This window comes from Zonotrichia leucophrys, chromosome 15 (genome assembly GCF_028769735.1).
Source record: "Zonotrichia leucophrys gambelii isolate GWCS_2022_RI chromosome 15, RI_Zleu_2.0, whole genome shotgun sequence".
In the NCBI taxonomy this organism is placed as follows: domain Eukaryota; kingdom Metazoa; phylum Chordata; class Aves; order Passeriformes; family Passerellidae; genus Zonotrichia; species Zonotrichia leucophrys.
The window spans coordinates 4,343,051-4,368,596 of NC_088185.1; the positions used below are offsets into that span (position 1 = coordinate 4,343,051).

The following is a 25,546-nucleotide window of genomic DNA, read 5'->3' on the forward strand; positions in this document are numbered from 1 at the left end:
AAAGCTGGATCACTGGGATCAAAGCCAGGCTGAGGGGATGCACAGGAGCATCTTCTGCCCTCACATCCTGGGTGTTTCTGTTGGCAGAGCTCCATTGAAGCTGCTGTGTGACAACATGAAGTACCAGATCCTGTCCCGGGCTTTCTATGGATGTGAGTAGTTGTCACCCCCCTGCTGCTGCCTTGGGATGTGTGACAGGATAAGGGATGGGGTCCTGGGCTGGGAATGGTGCTGGGGGAGCTGGGACCAGCCTGCTGCAGGTGCTCAGGGTGGGGAGCAAACAGCTGGGCTCTGACTCTCAGCCTTGAGCCCCGTGAGCAGCAGCACTGGGGGTACAAGATGGAGACCTGTCCTGGGAGAATCCCTGCTCTGAAAGCTGGATGTGGCTGGGTAAAGATGTCCTTGCTTTCTCCTGCTCTTCATCCCCGTGTTTCCTGGAGCTGCACAGCTGAAGTGTGGTGTTCCTGCTGCAGGGCTGGCCTACTGCAGACACCTGTCCACAGTGAGGACTCACCTGTCAGCGCTGGTGAACCACAACATCGTGTCCCCCGATGTCCCCTGCAGCGCCAGCGCGGGGCTCACCGTGGACATCTGGCACAGATACCTGCAGGACAGCTCGGTAGGGCCATGCCCTGGGGACACAGGGCAGTGCCACTGGAGTGGGTGTAGCATGGGGAGGTGGGGGAACACGTCAAGGAGTTCCTCAAGGAGGGAAGTCAGCCAGCCTGTCCCATGCACAGAGCCGGAGGCTCCTAATCCTTGGCATGTCAGGGTGAGGAGTGAGCACTGCTCTTCTTCAGGTGCTTCTGCTCAGAGCCTGCCTGCAGCAGTGTCTGTCACACAGGTGCTGCTGTCCTGAGTGGGGTCCTGATGTGCTGCCAGCTCAGGGAACAGCAGTGGTGCTTTGGTGACTTTGTGGGCCACTCCTTGGTGTGGAGAGACAAAATGTCCACCCACAGCCTCTGGCTCTGCTTAAGCGCAGGCAGGGGTTGGAGGGATCATGGGCAGTGAGGCTGGGGGCTCTCTAAAACAGAGACAAGAAAGAGTTAAAGAATAAAGTAGGTATTTATCAGAAGGCCTCAATGGATAGACTTGGGCAGCACAAGAGCCCAGCCAGGGCTGCACCCAAGATGAACTAAAATGGTCACAAAATGCACAACTGGTCATGGGATCTCTCACTTTTATAAATTCTGCTCCATTTGCATATTTGACTTCATTGTCCAATTGCAGCTTTAGCCCATGCAGTCCCATCCTGCTTTTCTCTCTTCAGCCCACGTTGTTTGTGCTCTTGGGCCTGAGATTTGGATCATTTGTCCTTGGTCCCCAGCTAGAGCAGGAATTGTTTTGTCTCCCTACTCTGTAAAGAGAGCTCATCATCCCCTAATGTGAAGCTCAGAACTGCACACCAAAGCAGCACAGAACCTGAAAAACACAAAAGCTACAACCTGAGGCATCCCTTGTGGTGCTGATGGGTGGGGACACCTGTACATCCTGGCTGTGTCTGTGCCCTGACCCAGGCTCTTCCCACAGAGTTACGAGGACCAGGAGCTGCTGCGGCTGATCTACTACGGCGGGATCCAGCACGAGATCAGGAAGGCTGTGTGGCCCTTCCTGCTGGGCCATTACCAGTTTGGGATGACAGAGGCAGAGAGGAAGGAGGTTGGTGAGGCTGTGCTCGCAGCTCAGTGTGGTTCTGCCTAGTGGAGGGGTCTGTGAGCAGAGATCTGTTAGCTCCATGGAACATGGTTTGGAGTACGGGTGGGGAGGAAGAGCATGTTGCTGGCACTAAGGGGCTGTGAAGCATGGCATTGGGCTTCCTGGCTCTGTTTTCCAGCATGGAAGAAGGCTTAGCACACCCCTGTGAGCCCACTGGGCCTCGTGTCCATCTGGACTGGGCTTTAGGTAGGAGTGGGACAAACCCTTGCATCAGCAGGAATCGATAGGGCCAAGCTTGTCACTGACCTGTGAAACTGGTCATGTTCAGTGCCTTGTGCACCTTGGGAGGGCAGGGAGGAGATGGATGGGCATTTTTCCATCCAAATTTCACCACATTTTGTGCAGGGTAAGGGTGGCTGTGTCCCACGAGTTCACACAAATGTGCACCACCCTGCGTGGGGCACAGTTTGGGCTGGTTTGGGGCTCTCCAGGCACAGCCATTGCACAGTTTGGGCTGGTTTGGGGCTCTCCAGGCACAGCCATTGCACAGTTTGGGCTGGTTTGGGGCTCTCCAGGCACAGCCATTGCACAGTTTGGGCTGGTTTGGGGCTCTCCAGGCACAGCCATTGCCAGCCCCTGTCCCCCTGTGTGCCAGGCTGATGAGCAGACCCGGGCATGCTACGAGCACACCATGGCAGAGTGGCTGGGCTGCGAGGCCATTGTCCGGCAGCGCGAGAAGGAGTCGCACGCCGCAGCCCTGGCCAAGTGCTCCTCGGGGGCCAGCCTGGACTCCCACATCCAGAGGATGATGCACAGGGACTCCACCATCAGCAACGAGGTGAGGGCTTGGGCAGTGCCCACACAGAGTCCCTGTGGGGTGCACACACAGGTGCTGCCCATGACCTGTGCCCACCTGCGTGTCTTGTGTTCTGTGGAAGTGAAATACTCAGGATTAGCTCCATGGAAGATGGTTTGAAGTAAGGGTGAGGAGGAAGAGCATGGCACTAAGGGGCTGTGAAGCAGGGCACTGGGCTTCCTGGCTTCCTTTTCCAGCATGGAAGAAGCCTCAGCACACCCTCAGTACACTGCACCTTGGGACTGGCTTTTAGCAATACAGTGAGGAATGAGATCCACAGCCCAAACCATGGGTGTGGAGGGAAAAGCCTGTGAAAGGAAAGGCAGTCCTGGGAACAGTCCAGGGAGTGTTTCCATGAGTTTTTTCCTTGGAGGAGAAGAGCCCAGCATGGCAGAGCATTCCCTGACCTCAGGCTGCTGGCCCAGAGGGGAGATGAGCACTGGAGATTGGATCTGCTTCCCTCTGGGAAGTTTATATGGGTGCTTTGGGATGGAGATGAGCTGAATCCCAGTCCTGCAGGCTATGTGTGTGCCCAGAGAAGGAGAGATGCAGGGAAGGCAGGTCTGAGCCAAGGGCAGGGTGGAACTGGATGATGCAGCTCTCTGAGGTGCTGCTCCATTGGCTGAAGCCCTGGGAATCATTCCCATCCCCTCAGCATCTTCCACCGTGGCTCTTCCTTTGGACCCAAGTGTGGGAAGGGAGCTGGCAGAGTGAACACACGAAAAGTTCCCCCCTTTTCCCATCTCAACCTGAAATTTCCTGTTTTAAGTGCTCCCATGGTAATGGAGGAAAACTGTCGCCCTTCCTTTCCCCACCAGAGCCCTGCCCAGCAAACACCCACAATACAAGGGTGGGGACAAGTGCTGTTCTGAATGTGCTGTATTTTCTTAAAATCCTATTGTTTGTGTGTGATGTCATGGCCATGCCTTGCACCTCTGCTCAGTTAATGGGAGGACTTGCTCTCATTGTGGGCTGGTTGTTCAGAGGGGCCCCACAGAGCCAGGCTGGTGCCTGCAAAGCCCAGCCCTTCCCTCTGTGCTTCAGCTGGAAGCCAGAACAGGCTGCTCGTGACTTTGAGAGGAGCTGCTTCCACCGAGTCTGGCTTAAGACATCAATATTTGTCCTTGAAGAAAAGGAAAAAAAGCATGAATATGCTTGGAGAGAGTGTTTTATAGCCTGACTTCATCGTTTATGTAAACGGAGCTGGGCTGAGCTGCATTGCTGCCAAATTAGGACAGAGATTTGTAGAAATTCTCACTCCAGGGAGGCAGCATGACCTCCGTGCAGGCCAGAGGAAAGCAGCTCCTTCAGACTCAGCACACAGCACTTGAACAAGTGCATTGACCTGAGAAAGCTTTGCCTTTGTCACCTCCCCAGCAGTGTCAGGGGCTGAGGCAGGGCACTGTGCTGGGTGATGCAGCACCGTGGATGTGACAGGAAAATCCTGGGTCAGATATTTACTGGGTGCATTTCTGCTTGTTCTTCACCTGCAGAAGTGCCAGGTCTGCTTGAGTTTCCTCTCCCTGACCCCTTTTCTTTTCTTTTGTTTCTCATTTTCCCCTGTCCCCTGCAGTCCTCGCAGAGCTGCAGCTCCGGCCGGCAGAACCACGCCCGGCTGCAGAGCGACTCCAGCTCCAGCACCCAGGTGAGCACCTTGTCCCTCCATTCCTTGTCCCCACGGCTCTGCCTTGGCTTGGGCTGACCCCTCACCACAACCACAGCGATTTCTGGCAAACAGAACCAGTGCTGGAAGAGGTAAATGAGTCCCCAACCTGCTTTGGAGCTGCTAATGTCAGAATTGTGCTCTGCTTGGGGTGTTCAGTGTTCACCTGCCAGCTCTGCCCTGTGGCCTCACACCTGAAGGTTCATGGCTGTTCCCTCTGTTCATGCCCAGGTGTTTAATTTTAACACCTGTTGAAATTTCTGCCCAGTATATAATGCCAAGCAAAGCAAAGTCCTTTGGAGCAGGGATTTGTGGGCTTGGAGTTATGCAAACAACCAAGCACTGATTCAAATCCAGTGAGAAGAAGCTAAAGAGGGATTTTCCTCGCTCTCCACTGCTGGGAACACAGGCACTATGAGAACACAGCGCTTGGGGGTGTAGTGCCCATGTTCCCAACATTTCCTGAATGCTTGGGATGTCTTCCCACTTTGCAGGTGTTTGAATCTGTGGATGAGGTGGAACAGACTGAAGTAGATTCTCAGCTGGAAGATGGCAAGCAAAGCAAGATCCCCAATGGGACAGTCCCCAACGGCACGTGTTCCCCTGATTCTGGGCACCCCTCTTCCCAAAACTTCTCCATCACATCGGGCTTCTCAGAGCGCAGCTTCAGCAACGAGGACAGTGCCCTGGAAACCACCAAATCCTCATCCAGCTCCCAGGGAAAGGCTGCTGGCTCCGACCTGCCAGCCCCACCAGACACGGATGGTGTCCAGCAGGAGAAACTGCAGGGCCAAGACAGCCTGGAAGGGGAATTTCCCACTGGTGGAAGCGTGGATTTTGTCCCCATGGGTGAGGGCTCGGCGGGGCTCCTGCGTGACAGTGACACTGTGGCCCTGACTGTGGTGGAGAGCTGGGCAGACAGCGAGGCTGAGAAGCAGAGCCTGGTGGAGAGTGAGGACAACCTGTCTGAGGAGCCAGAGATGGAGAGTCTGTACCCACAGCTGGACTCTCTGACTGTGACTGATCTGACCAGCACTGAACCAGCTGCTCTCTCCTCCACTGGTGTCACCTACTCTGTAAGTACACACCTGGCATGGGGGGTTCCTTCCTGGCTGCCTCCAGCACCCCAGAGCAGTTTGGGGTGGGAAGGGACCTCTGGAGATCATCCCCTGCCAAGGGAGGGTCACCTGGATTGTGTTCAGGTGGATTTGGGATGTCTCCAGAAAGGGAAGTTCCATGCACTCCCTGGGCAGCTGTTCCAGGGCTCTTCCACCTGGAAGGGAAGAAGTTTTTTTTCATGTTGAGGTGGAACTTTTCTTTCAGTTTATGGCCATTGCTCCTTGTCCTGTCACTTGGTACCACTGAAAAGAGTCGGGCACTCTCCTTTTGGCACATGATTTGAGATGTTTGTATGGATTTATGAGATTTCCTCTCAGTCTTCTCCAGACTGGCCAGGCCCAGCTCCTGCAGTCTCTCCTCATCAGAGAGATACTTCAGACTGCAAATAATCTCTCTGGCAGCTCCTTGTCTTTCTTTAGCTGTGGAGCCCAGAATTGAACACCACACTCCAGATGTGCCTCACTGGGGCTGAGGGAGGGGCAGGATTTACCTGCATTTGCCCTATGCTGATCCCACAGTTGGGCGTAGAGGGGCTCCTACCTTCCACCCAAACTCTGCCCTGTCTCTCCACTGCCCTTGCAGCTCTCTCCCTGCTTTTTACTAGAAAACAAATCAACTCTGCTGTTGTTTTGGGCAGCCAGAGCTGCTGGACATGTACACGGTGAACCTGCACCGCATCGAGAAGGACGTGCAGCGCTGTGACCGCAACTACTGGTACTTCACCCCCGCCAACCTGGAGAAGCTCCGCAACGTCATGTGCAGGTGGGGGCTCTGGGGGCCTTCCTGGGATTCACCTGCAGGCTGGAGCCTCAAACTGTGCTGTGGTTATGGAGTTTTGCTCCTTGCCTTCCTCCCCTCATCACCCAGCGCTGGGGCTGCAGCTCCAAGGATGCGGCGGTTCCCAGACCGAGGTGTCCGGCTGTCCGTCCCCATCACTGCTGTGTCCTGGGGTTTGGACAAGGCAGGGGCTCCCTGGGCAGCCCAGGAACCAGGGCAGCCCACCTGCTTCCTGCAGCATGCCTGGCAAATGTTTTAATGAGGATCAGCCCACAGAGCTGTAGTGCTAATGAGAAAGTGCCTGAAGCACCGGGATGGTTTATGCCTGCCCAAAATCCCAGGAGAGAGCCAGACCTGGGTGCATTTCTGAGTCCTTGTGACTCAGAGCTCGCCTAGTGACACTCACAGGCTCAGACCAGCTCCTGCTTCACAGGCAGCAAAGGCTAAAATATTATTACTCATCTTGCAAACATGAGGAGAAGCTGCTGTTCCATCAGTGCTGTCACTTCACCCGACAGCCAGAGCTGGAGATCTCTGCTGAGATTAGACCTTCAGCACAGCACATTTTGGAAAACCAGTGGGCAGGATGGAAAAGATCCTTCCCTTGTGCCAGCAGCAGATCTGAGTCTTCTCTGAACACATTTTGCCTTGCTACCAAAAAAGGGAAGATATCCCTGCAGGGCTGGGTGCTTCCTGGGACGCTGGGCATGGGAAGGGGAGGCAGGCAGTGTCTGCAGGGAGAACCAAGGGGATCAATGGAGGGAGAGGGATGAGAATGAGAGATGAACAGGTTTTATCAGTCTCTGCTCTTTAACCAGTGACCCCACTGTGCTGTGCTTTGCCATTTTGCTTTTCCCTGTGCTGATTTACCCTGCAATGGCTGTGGCACAGGCCTGGACTGACCCTGGATGTGGCCATGGCACAGTCCTGGATCAACACCCTGCCATGCATGCCTTACCTGGGAGGCACCACAAGAATTTAATCATTTGCAGCACAGGGATAACAGAATGAACAGGTGTGATTAACCCCAGCATCCTGGGAAGGAAGACAGGGCACAAAGGAGGTGGCAGGTGGTGGCACTCAGGTCCTAGGTCACCTCTCCTGCTCTCTCACACAGCTACATCTGGCAGCACATTGAGATTGGCTACGTGCAGGGCATGTGTGACCTGCTGGCCCCTCTCCTGGTCATCCTGGATGATGGTGAGTGGGTGGCTCTGCTTTCCCTGTGTCTGTGTGGGGATCTGTGTTGGGATGTGCCAGGTGGGTGGTGGCTCTCTGTGCCTGGAGGTGTGGAGCAGGATCCTGTTTGTCCCAGGAGCCCACCCTGGGGCCAGGCTGAACTTTCTGGAAGGGTGTTGCTGCTGCAGCCCTGCAGTGATGTCTCTCCTCCTTGCACAGAGGCTCTGGCCTTCAGCTGCTTCACTGAGCTGATGAAGAGGATGAACCAGAACTTTCCACACGGAGGAGCCATGGACACCCACTTTGCCAACATGAGGTCACTGATCCAGGTGGGAGCTCCTGGCATGGGGATGGCAGCTCCTCATAACCAGGGGGGAAAGCTGGTCCTGGAGGGGCTGGGGTGAAGATTCAGTGCTGGGGAGCAGGAAGGACAGCAGGGGCTGGAGCAGTGTGTGCCAGGGTGGGAAGGAGAAGCTGGTGCACTAGGGGAGCAGAGGGATGGAGGGAAGTAGGCAGAGGGATGATGGTGTGTGCATTCCTGAGTTTCCTTTTGCTTTTCTTGACAGATTCTGGACTCTGAGCTCTTTGAGCTGATGCACCAGAATGGGGATTACACTCATTTCTACTTCTGCTACCGATGGTTTCTCCTGGACTTCAAGAGAGGTGTGTACTGAGACCACCCAAGGGTGGGGCAGGATCTGCTTCCAGGTTTCTCAGCAGGTTTAAACTTATTTTTAATTCCTTTTCACTTTTCCCTGGTTTGTGTCTGGCTGATTGTTCTGTCTAGATACAGAACCTGTTGTTCCAGAGCTGCTTCTGAACTTTTCCATGAGTGTGTCCTGGGGCTGTGTCACCTGCTGCTGGGCAGAATATTTCTCCTTACAGATGACTGACTTTGCTTCCAGCTGGAGCAGGTTCCTGTGGGAAGGAAGCACCCAGTGTGTCTCCCCAGCGCTGCTGTGAGCTCTGTGAGCCAGGGTGGGGTGAATGGGGTGGTAACTGCTGTTCTCTGCTCACAGAGCTGGTGTATGACGATGTCTTTGCTGTCTGGGAGACCATCTGGGCTGCTGCTCACGTCTCCTCTGCTCACTACGTGCTCTTCATAGCCCTGGCCCTGGTGGAGATGTACCGGGACATCATCCTGGAGAACAACATGGATTTTACAGACATCATCAAGTTTTTCAATGGTACAGCTCATGCTGTGTTGGGTTGAGGTTGGGGCAGCTGCTCAGGTGTGGGAATGTTTGACACCCAGAGCTCTGAGGGATCTGGTGGGGCTGGAATCCACCTGCTCACCTCAGCCTAGATGTGTTGGAGGGAGCTGAGGTTTAGGCTGGTTCAGGATGGCTCTCCAGAGCCAGGTGTCCCTGCCAGGGGAGGTTGGAAATGTGGCAGCACAGGGATAACAGACTGAAGAGCTGGGGGCTGTAGGCTGGGGGCTGCTCTGCTCTGACCTGTCTGGTGTGTGTTGCAGAAATGGCCGAGCGCCACAACACCAAGCAGATCCTGAAGCTGGCTCGGGACCTGGTCTATAAAGTGCAGACTCTGATTGAGAACAAATGAAGGACCTGGAGCAGACGAGGCACCCAAAGAGCCAGGACTCCCCTCTGACGCTCCCTCCCCGCTCCTGTCTCTCCAAGTGCCACCCCTGTGGGACTCAGGTGGTGGGACACGTGCTGCTACGTGAGCTGGGAGTCCCCTGGGCTCAGCGCAGGCCCAGGCTCAGACCTTCTGCAGTGACTCAACCAAAGATCCCTCCAGGTGTGTTCCTGTGCCTGGAGCAGGACCAGGCAGTGGCTTCCTGGCCTCGGAGCAGCTGCTGTGGCCACCAGAACTGCCCAGGCATTGCCACATCCCAGGGTGGAGCTTGGGGGCTGGGGGAGCAGAGCTTGGTGGCACAGAGGGAAAGCTGATTCCTTGGAAAGCTGCTTCCTTGGGCAGCCCTTCCCTGTGGGGTGGGAAGGCAGCCAGCCCTGCGAGCCCGGGCAGCACAGGGATGCTGCCAGTGCTCAGCTTCTCACCAACACAATGAGGTTCTGCCAGTAATGGGGGGAACTTTGATCACAGGAATTCCTCTTTTGATCTTGTCCCTCAGTGCATTGCTTCCCCTTCAGTGTTTTCTTTTTTTAGGGCTCCGTTTTCTCCCTGGGATTTTACATTGTTCCTACAATATCTGAGCACACAAGAGGTTCGTGTCTGGATGGATTTTCAGAACAGCTCCAAATTCAGTGTTGGGGTTATTTTTCAAAATCCAGCCTCTGTAATGTTCTCTGAACACTGGGAAATCTGGTCCTGACCTCCTCTGGGAACTCCAGGCTGGGGGTTTTCTTACCTGCCTTACTTTAGCTGCTTGTGGTAGGAGTCTGGTCTCTTGTTGTTCCTCTGAGCTCTTGTGAGGGAAGGGCTCCTCAGAAGGCAAGTCAGAGCTCCTGATTATCCTGACTTTCCCTCTGACAGCTTCAGGGCTGGCTGTTGAGTCCCCTAAACCCACTGAGCATCTCCAGTTAGGTCTTGGTGGGCTTTTCCCACAGACCTGTGAGAGGAAAATAGCCCAAGGTCCCTGAGTGGGCTTTGCTTTGGGAAGATGCCCTTGTGTGGCCACTTTTCCTGCACAGCCTGGAGCCCAGTGCGTGAAGTGCCTCTCCAGCTGCTGTGTCCCACACAGCCTGCCCTGCAGAGGCTTCGGAGTCATTTTTCAACTCAGGTAAAAACAATACAGGAAAAGGAGAGGGGTGGGTGGGTGGATGGAGGGTCCAGCCCAGCCAGGAGGGCAGTGCTGGGTTGGAGCTCTCTCTCTGAGGGTACTTTCTCTCAAGTTTTGCTGCAAACTTTTGTGTTCCCCTTGGTGCAATGTGTGCTGTGTGTGTGCTCTCCTCTGGCCTTGCTCCTGCCTTGCTGCTGGAGTGCTCCCACAGGAGGGAAAGGGGCCCTTCCTCCCTCCTCCTGTGCATCATCCGTCTGTGCTGGTTTGTGTTGGCTCGTGGCACGTGTCAGATGTTGCTGGCAGAAAAAAGGTGGTTGTCAGCCTGCACAGGAGAAAAACTGCTGCTTCAGGGAAGGGCTGAGCAGCCTGGTGGAGTGGTTTGCTGTTTCTGAGCAAATCAGCAATTATTTTCTGTGTTCTGGGACATGGAGGTCACAGCTGGAAAAGGCAGTGGCACTGCTTGAACCCTTTGGGGAAGGGGCAGAGGGAGAGCAATGGGCAGCCCTTCACTCCTCATAATCCCAACAATCTGGGAAATTCCCTGAAGCAGTGAAACTCCAAAGGGTGCTGGGCTGCAGTAGCACAGGAAACAAAGAGCTTGAGACCTGCCAGTTCCTGAGAGAATCTTTCATTTTTCCACCAAACAGAGTGAAAAGCTGTGTCCTCCCTCCTTCCAGGCTGCTCCTGCTCCCTCAGGGCTCTAGGACAGATCTGTCACCTGTCTAGAGGGCAAGGGAAGTGTCTGTTCTCCCTTTCCTGAGGGCCAGGGTCACCTTAAACACCACCTGACCAAGCAACATTGCTGACACTAAACCTTTCAAGCTTCTTTCCTTGGTTTTTAAACAAAAACAGCCAAGAAGTTCTGCACAATATTTGCTGTCTGTATTAACTGAGAGTGTCTTTGGGCCGCTCAATAGCAGTGTTTTTTTGAATAATTTCTGGGGGGGAAGGGAAAAAAGTATTTATTTATTGATTGTACCTGACTGTGTGTCCTTGTGTGCTGTGTGAGTGCGCGCTGTTGTGCAAATGGAGATAGAAATTTTCAATGTTATTTACGATATCTTGTAAATGTTTACCAGAGAATTGTGTCTATATATAATATATATACAGAATAGAGAGAAAATATGTCAACTAAGTGGGTTATTTTTTGAGGAGGGGGGGTGTGGGGTGAGAAATCTTTTGCTTCTAAGAACTGTGTGGTTTCTATAGCACCTATTCCATGATGTGCCAATCTGTCACTGTCCCTGTGCTGGGAGAGTTGTTCTGGTGGGGCAACAGGAAGCTCAGAGCAGAGTCATCATCACAACCTCAATTTGGCTTCATCTTGGTTCTGGCTTTAAGACTGGACAAGAGGAAGAAAAGAAAATTAGGGAAAAATAATATAAAAAAGCTTTGTTTCGGCTGTGTTGCTGGGCAAGTTCTTGTGCTTATGGGGACCCACAGTGAGACCCCACCAGGAGTCTGGGGCTCTCTTTGATGCTTAAAAGCTGCTAAGAAGCTGAAAAGCAAAAGTTTTGCTGTGCAGCTGTTTGTGGGTCTTCTCTGGGCTCCTTCTCTGCCCCCCTGCAGGATCCCCATGAGATAAAGCCTTGTTCTGGCATTCTGACAGGGCCCATCATGGTGCTGGAAGCCAGCAGGGATCTCTCCCAGCAGGAGAGGCCTGTCACCAGGCTTGGCCATATACAGTAATCTTGTCTGGCCCCTTGGGGAGGAGGAATGTCTCATCCCAGCAGCTCTGCAGCTGAAAACCCCCCCACAATGGCACTGCCAGCCCAGGGCTATTTTAGCCTGTGGGAACAGGGATGGAGCTCTGTGCCTTAAACTGACAGAGGGCAGGGTTGGATTGGATTTTAGGGAGAAATTCTGCACTATAAGGCACTGGCACACCCTGGATCCCTGGAAGTGTCCCAGGCCAGGTTGGACAGGGCTTGGAGCAACCTGGGATAGTGGAAGGTGTCCCTGCCCATGGCAGGGGGTGAAACTGGGTGATCTCTAAGTTTCCTTCCAACCCCAACCATTCCATAACTCCACACCTTCTGAGGAGATTGCTGCAAGGGTGGCATGAGCTGCCAGCCCATGTTCTCTGCTCCAGTCACTCCAAGCTGAGCCTGAGGAAGGAAGGAAGGTTGGGCTCCGTAGGCTGAGTTCAGCTCCCATCTCACCCTCACTGAGCACCCACATTGCTGTGGGGTTTGTGCTGAGCTCAGGTAACCTCAGTGTGTGTAAATCCACTGAGTGTTTGTGTCCTGGCCCTGTGTTCCTCAAATGGATTATCTTCCTGCATTTGACCTTTCTGCTCTTGCAACCTTCCAATGAGCTCCTGGTACTCATCTCTTTTGGTGTCAGACCCTTTAGAAGTTGTGTTTGTTCCTAAATGTGTGATATTCATAGGAGTTTTTCTCTTGCTGTGTTGAGTCCCTGAGTGGCTTTGCTGTAGATGTTTTTCATGAAGACTGAGAGATTTGGTTTTTTTTTTTTTTTGTGTGTGTGGGAACTTCCTGCTGTGTCCCAGTCCTGCTCTCATCCAGCCCCTGGCATGGGGAACATCCCTTAACTCATCCAAATGCACCTGGTAGTGCAATGTGAGCCAGCAGTGGAACTGCAGGTGTCACTGACAGGTGGAAAAAAGGCTGAGAGATGGAACTATTGAAGAGATGGGTCCCAAAATCCCTGGAGACACAAGCCTCGTGGCCAAGAGCAGTTTGTGGGATTAAGTTCTTATTATTCTTTGTTTTTATTTATTTATTTATTTATTACTTATTTTGCCTATTTCCCCTCTCTTTCCTGGATTTTTCCTGAGGTTGGTCCCCTGCACTGGGAGCCAAAGTAGCCAATGGGCCTCTTACCAGGGATAGGACCAGTTTTGTGGTTCTCATCCCCTAATTTTGCTTTTGAAATATCTTACAATATCTAAATCACTTTAGTTTTGGGATTCTCATCCCCTAATATTGCTTTTGTAGTATCTTAAAATATTTAAATCCCTTTTCTCGAGAGGCATAGTGGGAGCCTCTGAGCATTTGATCAGTAGGACCAAAATGATGATCGTGTCATCAAAACCTCTGTCTTATTTCTCATTCCATTTGGGAATTTCCCTGAGTACTGAGCAGTTCTGGGCTTGTCTTCAGCATTTTACTATTGTGTGAGCACAAATTGATAGAGCACAATGTAGAGATGGAGTTCCAGCACTATGGAAGGGTTGGAACTCACCAGAACCTGTGTCAGAAATTCCTGTAAAAGCTTTTTCAGATGCCCTGAAGTAGATCAAACGCCACTGATTGTCCCTGCTTTTCCACTCAAGGTCAGCATCCTCATTGCCCTGATTAAGCAATATTTCACTGATTAAGGCATCTAAACAATTGTGGTTCTCAGTGTGACCACATTTCTGTCCATTTCTGTCCATGGTGGCCACATGGGCCATGGCTGAGGCCATTTGATGCCATAGCCACACATTCACACAGCTCACTGTGTGGATTCCTTCCCAACTTTGCCTGAATCCTGAACTTCCTGGAGAATGTATGGTTGGAATAGCCATGGAAGTCTTTTAATGTGTCTAATCTAATTTCTAATTTAATTTTGGATTGGTGCATATTCCACCTTAAATTCCTGTTCAGTGGTTTAATAGGTTCCTTTTATAAATGGGTTTTGCACATGGAGAGCCCATGGATGGTGCTGCAGGGGACAGTCCCTTCTCCATGGTGGCTTTGTAGCCATCAGCAGTGGGACATGACTGGGAGCAAGGGCACTTTGCATCAGTGCTTTGATGAGGGGGGAAAAGCACCATTTATCTTGTTTTTTAAAAATTTATTTTTTAACAAATTAATGTTAAAGATTAAACTATGCACAAGATCTAAATACATGGAAGTTTGAGGAATGAGTATGGCTTTGCTGCTAAGGACAATAAAGAATTGAAAATCCTGATCGTGGATACTGAGAGATTAAAAATGTCATTGTTGTGACTATGTAAGATTGACTTAAATTCTCAGAAATTCATTCTCTCTGGAGAGCAATTCCCAGAAGCCAGGGAAGAAATTGTTTTCCCAAACAGAATTGATGAAAAGCTTTGAAAATGCAACGTGGATGTAACCTCAGACCCACGATTGTCACTTCCCTTGTTCCAGGAGTGTTCTGGAGAGCCAGGCAGGGCAGCAGGGTGTGACAGCCATCGTAGGGGCTCTGTGGGACAGGGAATTACCCCTCAGCACAGGGATTTGAATGTGTCTGGTGTCCTGGCATTAGACTTTTCTGTTGCCCTACACAGAATTGCTGCTTTTCTCTGTTCGATGCCATTTTGGTCTCTGGGAGTTGCTCGATCTGAGCTTAATGAGCACTTACAGCTTTTAATCTATTTGTAGAAGTGCTGCTAATGTTCTTAGATTATCTGAATTCCACACTGTGGTATAATATCTGTTTTATATTATTTTATTCATGCTTTTGGTTTTTTTTTTTTAATGTAAACTGTTCCTTATTGTTGTTGAGAAAGAAAAAAATTAAAGCTCTATTCTCTATGGTTAATGTATTTTCAAATCAATCAGATCTTGGTGGTTTTTTCTGTCTGTGTGGTCCCTGGGAAGGCAGTGAATGGGGATACTCTGAGCAGGGAGTGCCCAAAATGCTCTGTATTTCCACTCTGCTCATGGATTCCAGGGCCTCCTGTTGTTTGTGGTGAGTGTCCCCTGTGCTGGGGGGGACCTGGGCTCCTTTTTGCACCCTCATGGTCCTCACTTTTCCCCATCCCTTGCTCAGTCCATCCCTTGCTGAGCTCTGGGCAGATGTGTGGCAGTGACACCTCCTTGGCTTTGCCGGCACTGTCACCTGTGTCCGTTCTCTTGCTCTACACCCCTAGAATGTGGAGAATTAAACTGATGGTGAAACAGAGCAATGGAAGAGGAGGAAAAGCACTGGGGAAGGGCTGGGCCAGGTCCTTGGTGTTGCATGGAGTGAACTGCCCCAGACAGAGCAGATGGGGAGTGACAGAAGGTCCTGGCATGTGACCGTGTTCACAGGGGTCTGAAAATGAGGGAAGAGACGAGGATCTGACTCCATATTTCAGAAGGCTTGATTTATTATTTTATGATATATATTACATTAAAACTATACTAAAATAATAGAAGAAAAGGTTTCCTCTCAGAAGGCTAGCTAAGAATAGAAAGGAATGAATAACAAAGGTTTGTGGCTTGGACAGAGAGCCGAGCTAGCTGGACTGTGACTGGCCATTAATTAGAAACAACCACATGAGACCAATCCCAGATGCACCTGTTGCATTCCACAGCAGCAGATAACCATTGTTTGCATTTTGTTCCTGAGGTCTCTCAGCTTCTCAGGAGGAAAAATCCTAAGGAAAGGATTTCCATAAAAAGATGTCTGCCGCACTGGCATGGTGGCAGCCCAGAGCTGGGACCTGGTGGTGATGGTTTGTACCTGTGTGTGATCCTGTGCTGCCAAGTGAGCTGGGCAGGAGGTGAGGGAGTGCATTCTGCAACGGTGCTCAGAATGACCTTGGACTTGATGTCGTTCTTTTCCTTCAGTATTTCCTGGATCAGTCTCCAGACCTTTAAACTGGCAGTAGTAGATGGGCCATGGTGCCTTTCTTGCAGGGAACAGGAGGGACAAGTTTTTCATAAAAAATATGAGGAGAACAAACTGCCTGTGCTCCCTGCTCAGGGCTGGCACTTGTCACCCCTCTGGACTCCACAAAATCCTTGTGGGTGCTTGTGCATCTTCCAGCTGTTCTATGGGGGGATGCCATGTGTGGAAATAGGTAAGAGGTGTCCCCAGCCTCCTTTCTGTGGTGTCAGTTCCTGCATTGCTGTTGGAGGGGTCCACATCACCCCAATGTTGTGTTTTAAGCAAGCACAGAATTTAACTGCATTTCTAAAAATGGGAATGCAAGGAAAGCTGGATGCTCTCTCCAGATTCCTGCCTCTACCTACTTATGAGAAGAGGCTTAATTAAATAAATCCTGGTATTTAATTAATCCTTAATATGTTTGCTTCTTGAGGCATGTTTGCTCTAAAGGCCCAGCCCCAGTTTCCAGTGCAGGCTGAGGTTTGCAGGGAGCTCACAGCTCAGAACTTCAAAAGCTGATAAAGACACTCCCCAAACACGCAGAGTTTGCAAAATGCCAGGGTGGGTTTCAACCAGCCCTTGCAAATGTGTTAATTACCTGATATTAATTGGCAACCTAACCACCAGAGGCCACATCCCCAAGGTGCCAAAGCAGGACTGCTCCGTGCTCTGAGCAGAGAGACTGGCAAAATTCCTGCCTTTCGGATGGAGGAAAGTAAATGATCCTAAAAGTGAATTTCATTAATTTTTAACTTGGGATAGTTTCTCACAAAAGCAGCTATCCTGAGGTTGTGCTTTGAAGTGCATGGAAATTTCCATCAGTTGCCACGTCCATGCAGTCCAGGAGACAGCAGCTGGTGGAGCAGCTCTGTCCTGTGCAGGAAGAGAAACCATTCCAACCCCTTGTCAGCAAGGGCTCTTCAGGAGATTTTGAGGAAGGATTGGATTATGGGAGCTCCTCTGAGGGGTGGTGGCAGCCCCAGGACTTTCCATGCTCTGTTTTGCCCCTCTGCTCCCAATCCTTTGGCTCCCAGGGGGCTGTGGCAGATGCACCAGTGGCAGATGAACCAGTTTGGCTGTGGCCCAGGGCTGGGTGTGATGGGGGCACTGGGAGCTGTGCTGGTGAGCCCAGCTGGGAGTGCTCGTCCTCACACACCCTCCTGCCAGGCTCAGGCACGTGGCACACTGAAGGGCCCAGAGTATTTATAGCCCTTGTTAACATGCATGAATGGACATGCTGAGTCCTGGCACAAACATCTGCCCAGGTGGGTGCTGTCCTGGCAACACCCTGAGCTCTCTCTGCTGCCTTAAGGTGCTCCAGCACCTATTTCAGAGAGGCCTTTTGCAAAGGAAAATGAAGCTGAAAATTCAAAGGCTGATTCACAGCTGTAGCAATCACTGGGTAAATCCTGCAGAGAGGCCCAGTTTGTACAGGCAGCAGCACCTGACTGATGCAGGGTAAGGGGCTGACCCAGCCCTGCAGCACTGGGGGATGGAGGACTGTACAACAGGGATTTTGTTAGCCTGGGATTGGGAATCTCAGGGCAACATGAAATTGTTTGGGATGGAAGGGACCTTAAAGTCCATCTCACTCACAGAGGCACCTTTCACTATTCCAGGCTGGTCCAAGCCCCATCCAACCTGGCCTTGGACACCTCCAGGGATGGGGCAGCCACAGCCTCTTTGGGTACCCTGTGCCAGGCCCTCAGCACTCTCACAAGGAAGGGTTTCTTCCAAAACTCCAATCTAAACCTCCCCTTTATCAGTTTAAGTTCTCCTTTTGCTTGCTTTGATTGCAACAATTGAGGTGAAGCAATCCACGTTCAGGCATTTCCAATGAGCTGTGGATGTACCTCACAGCCATGAAAAACGAGCTCAGATCCAGGAGACAACAGCACAGGGATGTGTTAAGCCAGTCCTTAAGCACAAGGAAGTATGGTGCTGTTTCCTGGAGCATTTCTCAGGAAGTGAAAGCATTTCTGCAAGGCTTTGGCAGCCCTGTTGGAACAACATGTGAGTGCTTAGGAGTTATCAGAGAGCTCTGTGATAGTGCAGCACCCAGATTATCTGTGCTGGTTCAGTGGATTTTTCTGAGTAATTTCCAGGAGTGGAGAGGTTGTTGGGGAGGAAGATGCTGCCGTCAGTGCACACAGCTTGGGGTTCAGTCTCTGGTTTAGTGACTGACCTGGCCCTTGGGTGGATGAGTTTGAGCTTTTTTTAGTCCAGCAAATGGAACACGGATCCTCAGCTTTATCGCCGTGACTAAGGACGTGTTGTTGTTGGCTGGGTTACAGGAGTGCTCTGAAATCTGAGTCACTCTTCTGCTTGGCAAAACAAAAGCAGACTCCCAGGAAATCTGCATCCCTTTGTTCTCCCCACAGCCCCCCAAGCCTGGCCATGTGCTGCTGGCTGATAGCACAGGGATCAGGATGGGGCCATGTCCTCACCCAGACCAGTGCAGGCAAAACCACCAGGGATTATATAACTGGCAACAATTCCACACCCACTGGTTCTTCCCTCTGTTGCACTGGAACCTCCGTGACGGTGCAATCTAACAGCTCCTTCCTACTGGAGAGCATTATACATACAAATTTGACACTCAATTATCCTTGTTTTTTAGTCAAGGTTTCCTTGGCTATGGCTGCTTTCAGCAGTGAGGCTTGACAGTTCTGCCTTCTCAAACTTCTCCTTTCTGGAGGAAGAAATATTATGTGGACACCACGGTGAATCCCACAGGCTCCACACCCCCTCAGAGGGGTGATGCCCTTTCCAGGGCCTGGCAGAGCTCAGCCTTCACAAGGACTGTGTGTTTAACAGACTATTCCATTTAAAACAGGACTCCCTCTCCTGCTTTCCTCCTCCCAGCCCTGTTCCTGAGTCAAACTTGAGGATGGGAGAGGCAGCAACCCCATGGCCAGTGGGGTTTTTTTGGGAAGGCAGTGCCAGGGCTGTGCCCTCCCTGTGCTCTGAGCCAGGCACTTGCTCTCTGTGAGCTCTGCACTGATTTCCATGGTGGATGTGCAAGAAGAGGTGGGAAAGGAACTTTTAAGGATAGTTGCTGTGGTGGTGATGGAGAGTGGGAGGATTTCCTGTTTTCCTTTATGCAGATTTCATGTAGTGGGCAGTGGAGCACCTTCCTGCAGCGCTCAGTGCCTGAGGTGTGTGGGGAGCCTGTTTCCTCCTGGGGCTCATCCTGAGCTGTCACCAACAGTTCTGAATGTGACCGTGTTCACAGGGGTCTGAGGATGAGGGAAGAGATGAGGATCTGACTCCATGTTTCAGAAGGCTGATTTATTATTTTATGATATGTATTACATTAAAACTACACTAAAAGAACAGAAGAAAGGATTTCATCAGAAGGCTGGCTAAGAATAGAAAAAGAAAGAATGATAACAAAGGCTTGTGGCTCAGACTTTCTGTCCAAGCCAGCTGACTGTGATTGGCCATTAATTAGAAACAACCAACATGGGCTAATCAAAGATGCACCTGTTGCATTCCACAGCAGCAGATAATCAATGTTTGCATTTTGTTCCTGAGGTGTCTCAGCTTCTCAGGAGGAAAAATCCTAACAAAAGGATTTTAAATAAAAGATGCCTGTGACATCTGGATTTTGTGGGAGCAGTTACCTTGTGGAAGGTTGCAAGGCAGGACACTGAAGTGTTTCCCTGCTGAGGGGCAGAGCATTTCAATGCCACGTGGGCCTGGGAAGGGTAGCAGGGGAGCACTGGAAAATCAGTGTTCCCCTGACCCAGACAGGCAGTTTTTGCATACACCTCCACCTTTTCACATAACAGGAGCAACTGGCCTAGCAGGAAGAGAGGGAGACTGTTCCTGGCTGGAACAAAGGAGGGGATTTTGTCGCACTCGCCGGAATCAGGCAGGAGTGAGACAGGAATGAGACAGAGCAGGGGCTGAGGGGGGTCTGCCTGGGCCCCTCTGTGTTTGTCCCTGCCCTCACTGTGCAGGTGTGCCATGGGCAGTGTCCGTGTGCCATTTGCAATTAACCCATTTCTCCACTGCAGGGCACTGACAGGCTGTGTGAGAGGAGCTAAATCACCCGAGCAGGGAACATTCCCTGGTGCTCCCTGCTTTATGCCATTCTTAGCTCAGTTCTGAAGAAATCCCAGCCTGGAAGTTAATTGTATGGTGGAGAGGAGAAACAGTGGCATTACTCATCTGAGGAGTGGAGCCTTTTGTTTGAAAACTGTATCTGAAGAATGGAAACTTCACAGATAAGGGACCTGTCATTCTTTTCTGAGTGCAGGCACTCCTTCACTGTAGATTGCTGCTTGCCATCCCTCTGAGAGCTCCAGTGAAGTCATAAAACAGAGGGTCAAAGCTCAGATGTCTGCAGGATGGGTCTGGGAGCGTCTGTTCACTATTGCCATCCACACTGCAGGGTGGAATTACAGCCCTAATTCATATACATGGGGTGAGAGGCCAGGGCTCTGCATTTAACTCTGCCCCTTTTGGGGTCACCTCTGCTCTGCTAAGTGCTGATAAACGCAGTGGGACAAAGATTCATGCAGGGTCTCAGGTGGGGACAGAGCACAGGGGAAGAACCTTTCCAGGAGCCAGGGCTGTGCCACATGCCAGGTCCTGTCCTCTTCACTGTAGGACACACACTGGGGTGTTGGAGCATGTCTAGGGAAGGGAACAGAGCTGGGAAAGGGTGTGGAGCACCAGGAGCAATTGAGGGAGTTGAGGGGCTCAGGGGGAGCCTTCTGGCTCTCCACAACTCCCTGCAGGAGGGTGCAGCCAGGTGGGGATCAGCTCTGCTCCCAGGGACAAAGGGACAAAACCAGAGGGAATGGCTTCAGGCTGTGCCAGGGGAGGTTTAGATTGAATATTATGGAAATTGCTTCATAGAAAGGATTGTCAGACACTGCAACAGTCTGCCCAGGGAGGTGGTAGAGTTCCAGCCCTGAAGGGATTTAATTAATGTGTCAATGTGGAGCTTGGGGACATGGGTGGCCTGGGCAGGGCTTGAAGGTTTTAGAGGGCTTTTCCAACCCAAAGAATTCTATGATTCTAAGGGAGCAGCAGTACTGAGGTATCACTGGGGTGTCACTGGGGTGGTAGTGGGATGACAATTCTCCTGCCTGGTGCCAGAGCTGGAGTGCAAAGGCTGGGCTGTGATGGCTGGGGGTTCCCATGTCCCCAATGCAGCACCACCAGTCCCACAGCTCTGTGCTGGCCCTGCACTCCATCCATTCCCTTTCTCACAGGCTCAGGGTGTCCCCAAGGCAAAAAGGGCTGGGTGAGGGTGAGGATCTGGCCCCTGAGGCTCACAGGGTCAGGCCTGGGCCTGCTCTGTACCCCTCAGCGCCGCCATCACGGCTCTGCCCCAGGCCTGCTATAGCTCCAACCAGGCCGAGTTTCTGTGGCCTCTTTGAAGCTCCCAGGTCTCATCTCCCGGGGCATTCACCAAAGCACACGCTGAGGCTGCTCCTCACACAGTGGGAAACAAAACAGCAGCTCCTTGGGAACAGGGCTGCTCTCTTGAAGTGTCCATTTGAATGCGGCTCCCAGGCTGTGAGGCCTCCGGAGCCTGGTGTGTCCAGTTCTCCGGCTCTGTCGCTGTGTAGGTGTTTTTGTGGAGGGAGCTGCCATTAAATGGCTCCTGAATAACTGATCAGGCTCTTTTCTCATTCCTTATGACTTTGCTGAGAGCCCTGTGTGCTGGAGCATGGATTCCCAGCCTTGGGTGGAAAAAAGAACTGCTTCAAAGAGGTGTAAGAGGCAGGAACACTCTCCTGGCAGAGGCGCTGATCCGAGCCATGGATCTCCCTCATCCACTGGAGCTGCAGGGAGGGTGCTGGCTGAGGGGATGGGTTATGGCTTGGCTTGTGGAAAAGTGAAAAGGCAAATGAGTCATGGAATTGGGATCCCTTGGTGTGGTGAAGATGAAAGGGTTGCTAAGGTGGGGGAAACACCTATATTATCCTGCTTTGGGAGCAAGGGGGGAAGCTGTGGGAAAGCGATCTTAATTTAAATGGGATGTGGGTGGGAACAGAGGAGGCAAGGCAAGCTCCATACTCCTGCTGTTGTTACAGGGCTGGATGTTTTTGCTGCTGAAACTTTTCCTGTTGCTCCCATCCATACACCTGCTAAGGGGCAGCTGCAGAGACTGTCTGGCTCCCTTGGAATGGATCATGGAGAAATCCACTGGCTCAGGAGCCCTGTGCCTGCAATAAAAGGAGATTTGGGCTCATTAAAGGCAGATGAATGAGTTCCCCATGGAGAGCAGGGACACAGGACCTGCTGCCTGGTCTTTCCTTGCCCTGCCAAGAGCTGGGATAAGGACATAGAGATTCATTTTCCTTGTGCCATGGCATCACCCTGGCCCCTGGCCAGCCCATCATCCACACTCTCCTTCCTCCTGCCATGAGTCATGGCCTCGCCTCGAAGCCCAGCCGACTTTGGCCTCCTCGGCAGGGAGCCACACCTTTGGTAATGACAAAAAGCAGCACTTGGAGCTCTTGAACTGTGACAGCTGTGGCATGGAGAGGATGCCAGTGGGAAGATCCCATGACTTGGGTGCCATTCCTGAAAGGACTAGGGAGAAACACTCCCTGGTTTGAAATGTTCCATTTCTGATTTTCTCTGCTCTGAGGCAATGTTCCCTGGACTGGGTTCCACAGCTGTGCTGCCCTGAGGGTGACAGGAGGACAGTGGTGGCCAAGGGGCTGCCACTGGTAGCCACAAAATTGGATTTTTTATCTGATGTGCAACAAGCCAATAATAACACACTTGAGAGAGACATTGATTATGTATTTCAGGGGTGTGCCGCCTGGGTGCTCAGTATATTCCACAAATCCAGCACACACCATTGGACTTTCCTGCTATTATTTATACACAGAAATTCAGAGTTAGTTACTTTCCAAGCACAATCCTTTATTAGAATTTGTCAGTAATTTCCCTACAAGTTGCTTCCCCCTGCCCAGAGGAAGGGTCTTCATCTGGGCAGAGTCTTTCTGACCTGTAGGTGTGATTTTTATTACTGTAACAAACATAGTTCAGCCATAGAATGTACCGGCTTTGAAAGTTACCAATATTTACATAAACATACATCAACTTTTATTTTCAGGTCCTTAAAGCTTGTAGTTTTCAAGGGTGTCCTTGACTAAGGGATGCAACTGTTGCCTGTTCCACTGATTAGAATCACAGAATCCCAGAGCAGATGGGGTAGGAAGGGTCCTCTGGAGATCATCCAGTCCAACAAGGCAGGGTCACCTGGAGCAGGTGACACAGGATTGCATCCAGGTGGGTTTGGAACGTGTCCAGAAAGGGAGACTCCTCCCTGGGCAGCTGTCCCACTGCCAGCCACCCTCCATGGGAAGAGCTTCTTCCTCATACTGAGGTGCATCTTGTGTTTATTGCTCCTTATCACCGGGCACCACTGAGCAGAGCCTGGCACCACCCTCTTGGCACACGAATTGAGATTTTTGTATGGATTGATGAGATTCCTTCCAGACTGACCAGGCCCAGCTCCTGCAGTCTCTCCTCATCATAAAAAATGCTCCAGATTTAGATAGATAATTACATTATCCTTGTGGCCTCTGCTGGACCCTCTCCAGTATCTCCCATTTTTACTTATCCTTGTCCAGAAGTGGACACAGTAAAATAATCTTGACACACCCCACATTTTCCAGCCCTACCCACGCCCAGCCACTGTCCCTCGGGACGGCGGTGCCGGGACTCGAACCCGCGGTCCCGCGCGGAGCAGGTGGAGCGGGGCGGAGCCAATCGCGGCCGCGCTGCGCGGGGGAAGCCCCGCCCACGGCCCGCACCGCGCGGTCACCATGGCAACAGCGGCGCTTCCCGCGGGGCCCCGCGGCCGCCGGGGCGAAGGGGCCGGACCGGCACCGGGGCGGGACATTCCCGCCTCCCGCCGCCCTCCCGCCGCCTTCCCGCAGCCCCTCGCTCCGGGGAAGCGCCGAGGGACGGCCCCCTGCCCGCCCCGCCCCCGGCCGTGCCCGGCCGCCGCTCGCCGCCCGCCGCCGCGGGGGAAAGGCCGCTGCGCGCCCAACTTCACTCCAAGCAACTTCCCCGGTGCGGCGGAGCCGGCGCCCGGTTTGGCGGAGCGAGCAGCCGGTGCTTCGGCTGGGTGAGTGCTGCTGGGTGGGACAAAGGCGGGCAGTGCTCGCTCAGCCGTGGGGCCGGCACGGGAATCGCTTCCCCGCTTCCCCGGGAGTGCCTCGCCCGCCTCGAACGGGGAGCGGGTCCCGTGCCCTGGGTGCGCTCGCCGCTCCCGCATGGCCCGAGCCCCGCTGCCGGACCTCCTGGCTGCTCCTTCCTCACTGCGTCAGACCAAGGGCTGCTGTCCTCGTGGGTTAAAAAGAAAAGCCCCCCTCCAAAAAAAAATCCCGTTCTGTGGTTCCGATTCGGCGGCTGGAGGTGGGGAGGGCTTGTAGGTGGTTTTTGGTGGACGGTGGTGTTGCTCGTGGTGCTGAGGATTAGAGCGTAATTTTGTAATCCACGCGGGCTGCAATTATCTGTTCCTCGCTGGATTAGGGATGGTAATGTGCTTGGAGGTCTTAAATGGACAAATAAAGATGCTCCCCCTTTCTCCCCCCCGGTTTACAGCCGGGCGACGGCTGCTTGGGCAGAGCAGGAGGGATTCAGGCTTTCCCCAGAGTGGTATGTGACTCCTTAATGCCTTGCATTTCGGGAAATATATAATCTGCTCGTTAAAATTACTTCGAAGTGCCAGTTTAAACTCATCATGCTGCTTTTGAATTGAAGATGCACATAGCTTTGTTTGCTGGCATCGTGTGTGCATAGAATCTCAGCATAGTTTGGGTTGGAGAGGATCTTAAAGCTCATCTCGTTCCAACCCCTCTGCTAGGGGCATATATTTTTGTTTTGGAAGCACTTGGGCGGTCAGATTTGTGTTGTTCTGGTGATACGCAGCTCATTTGTTAATTTTCCCTCCTAACTCCAAATCCAAGCGGTTTATGTGAGCGCGGAGAGACCTGGAGTGCTGCTTGTGGGTGGAAATAGCTGCTCCAAAAGATCACGTGGAGGTCAGTTCCTTGAATTTGCACGGAGTTCTGCGCTCGGATTTGGGAGGGAGCAGCGCTGGGATTGTGGATGGGTGAAGCTAATCAGTGAAATCCCAGAATTTCCTGTGCGGTGCTGCACGGAGCCGGGTGGAAAGCTTTGCCTTCCTGAGCCTGCCTGCAGCATTGTTGCTGTTCTTGCCTTTCTCCCGTCTGGAGGTGGGAGATTAATCCCGTGGATTCAGGTATTGACTTGACTTCTATTTCTGTGGTGTAATCCGGGCGATTCTGATTTGTGTGCGAGGAATGGGATTAGGGGAAAATCGCACTTGGCAGATGGCAGAGCTCTTCTGTGCCATTAGGAGATATTGTAACCTTTGATTATACCTGCAGGTCCGGTAATAGAGCTCAGGCTCTTTGGGGTTTGGTAATAGAATTCCATTCCAGCTCAAATATTGCTCATGATAAATTACTGGGATCGCGTTAAAGGAGCTGCAGCAAACAGAAATTGATGTTTTGTCCAAACTGGTGCTTTACTCCGGGGTGGTAATTGCAGGCAATTTTCCCTGTCTGCTGAGGGGTAAACTCTGTTTCCAGGGTAACTGGGAAGTTGTTCAGCTGCTTCTGAGGTACTTTTTTGCCAGAGCTGAAGGTTGTTGGCATTTTCTTTTCCTGGTCTCTCCTCCACAAACCAGAAGGATTTGCATCTTTCTAACGACCACGTAAAAATGGGAGTTTTCTTTGTTTTCCTGTGACGTTTGCAGGGTGTGTAGGGAAGCAGACAGTTGTGTGGCAGAAATGCTAATAAAGCTGCCTGGCAGTTTAATCCAGGTACAGACTTTCTCAGGAAAAAAAAAATCTATCAAGAATTTATAAACTTTTCCCCTCTTTTTTTTTTTTTTTTTTTGGCTAGGATTTTCTTTGCAATGTGCTCTGCCTTTTCCTGTAAGAATTATCAAAGATCTTTATTAGTAAGTAAAACTATAAAGTCTTTGTGCTTCAGGGTATTTAAGGAGGTTGGA

General features: G+C 51.9%; 2 protein-coding genes across 7 annotated transcripts in view; both read left to right on the forward strand.

The window, feature by feature from the left end:
* Positions 1 to 14,470, forward strand: part of SGSM1 (small G protein signaling modulator 1) — a 36,599-nt gene extending 22,129 nt beyond the window's left edge. For all 3 annotated transcript variants that reach the window (XM_064726515.1, XM_064726517.1, XM_064726516.1), the window contains 12 exons: positions 88 to 152; positions 474 to 619; positions 1,531 to 1,659; positions 2,312 to 2,494; positions 4,086 to 4,157; positions 4,670 to 5,251; positions 5,932 to 6,056; positions 7,189 to 7,271; positions 7,470 to 7,579; positions 7,817 to 7,913; positions 8,270 to 8,437; positions 8,725 to 14,470. In XM_064726515.1, coding sequence (XP_064582585.1) covers positions 88 to 152; positions 474 to 619; positions 1,531 to 1,659; positions 2,312 to 2,494; positions 4,086 to 4,157; positions 4,670 to 5,251; positions 5,932 to 6,056; positions 7,189 to 7,271; positions 7,470 to 7,579; positions 7,817 to 7,913; positions 8,270 to 8,437; positions 8,725 to 8,813 — 1,849 coding nt within the window. In that variant the 3' untranslated portion in view covers positions 8,814 to 14,470. The remainder of the gene's footprint in view (positions 1 to 87; positions 153 to 473; positions 620 to 1,530; positions 1,660 to 2,311; positions 2,495 to 4,085; positions 4,158 to 4,669; positions 5,252 to 5,931; positions 6,057 to 7,188; positions 7,272 to 7,469; positions 7,580 to 7,816; positions 7,914 to 8,269; positions 8,438 to 8,724) is intronic.
* An 8,932-nt stretch (positions 14,471 to 23,402) lies between these two features.
* Positions 23,403 to 25,546, forward strand: part of KIAA1671 (KIAA1671 ortholog) — a 65,937-nt gene continuing 63,793 nt past the window's right edge. Inside the window, exons 1-2 of one of the 4 annotated variants that reach the window (XM_064727261.1) lie at positions 23,403 to 23,629; positions 24,474 to 24,548. The gene's annotated coding sequence lies outside the window, so the exon portion shown is untranslated. Of the gene's footprint in view, positions 23,630 to 24,473; positions 24,549 to 24,587; positions 24,770 to 25,546 lie in introns of those variants that run through there. The other 3 variants (XM_064727260.1, XM_064727263.1, XM_064727262.1) reach the window with 3 other exon arrangements.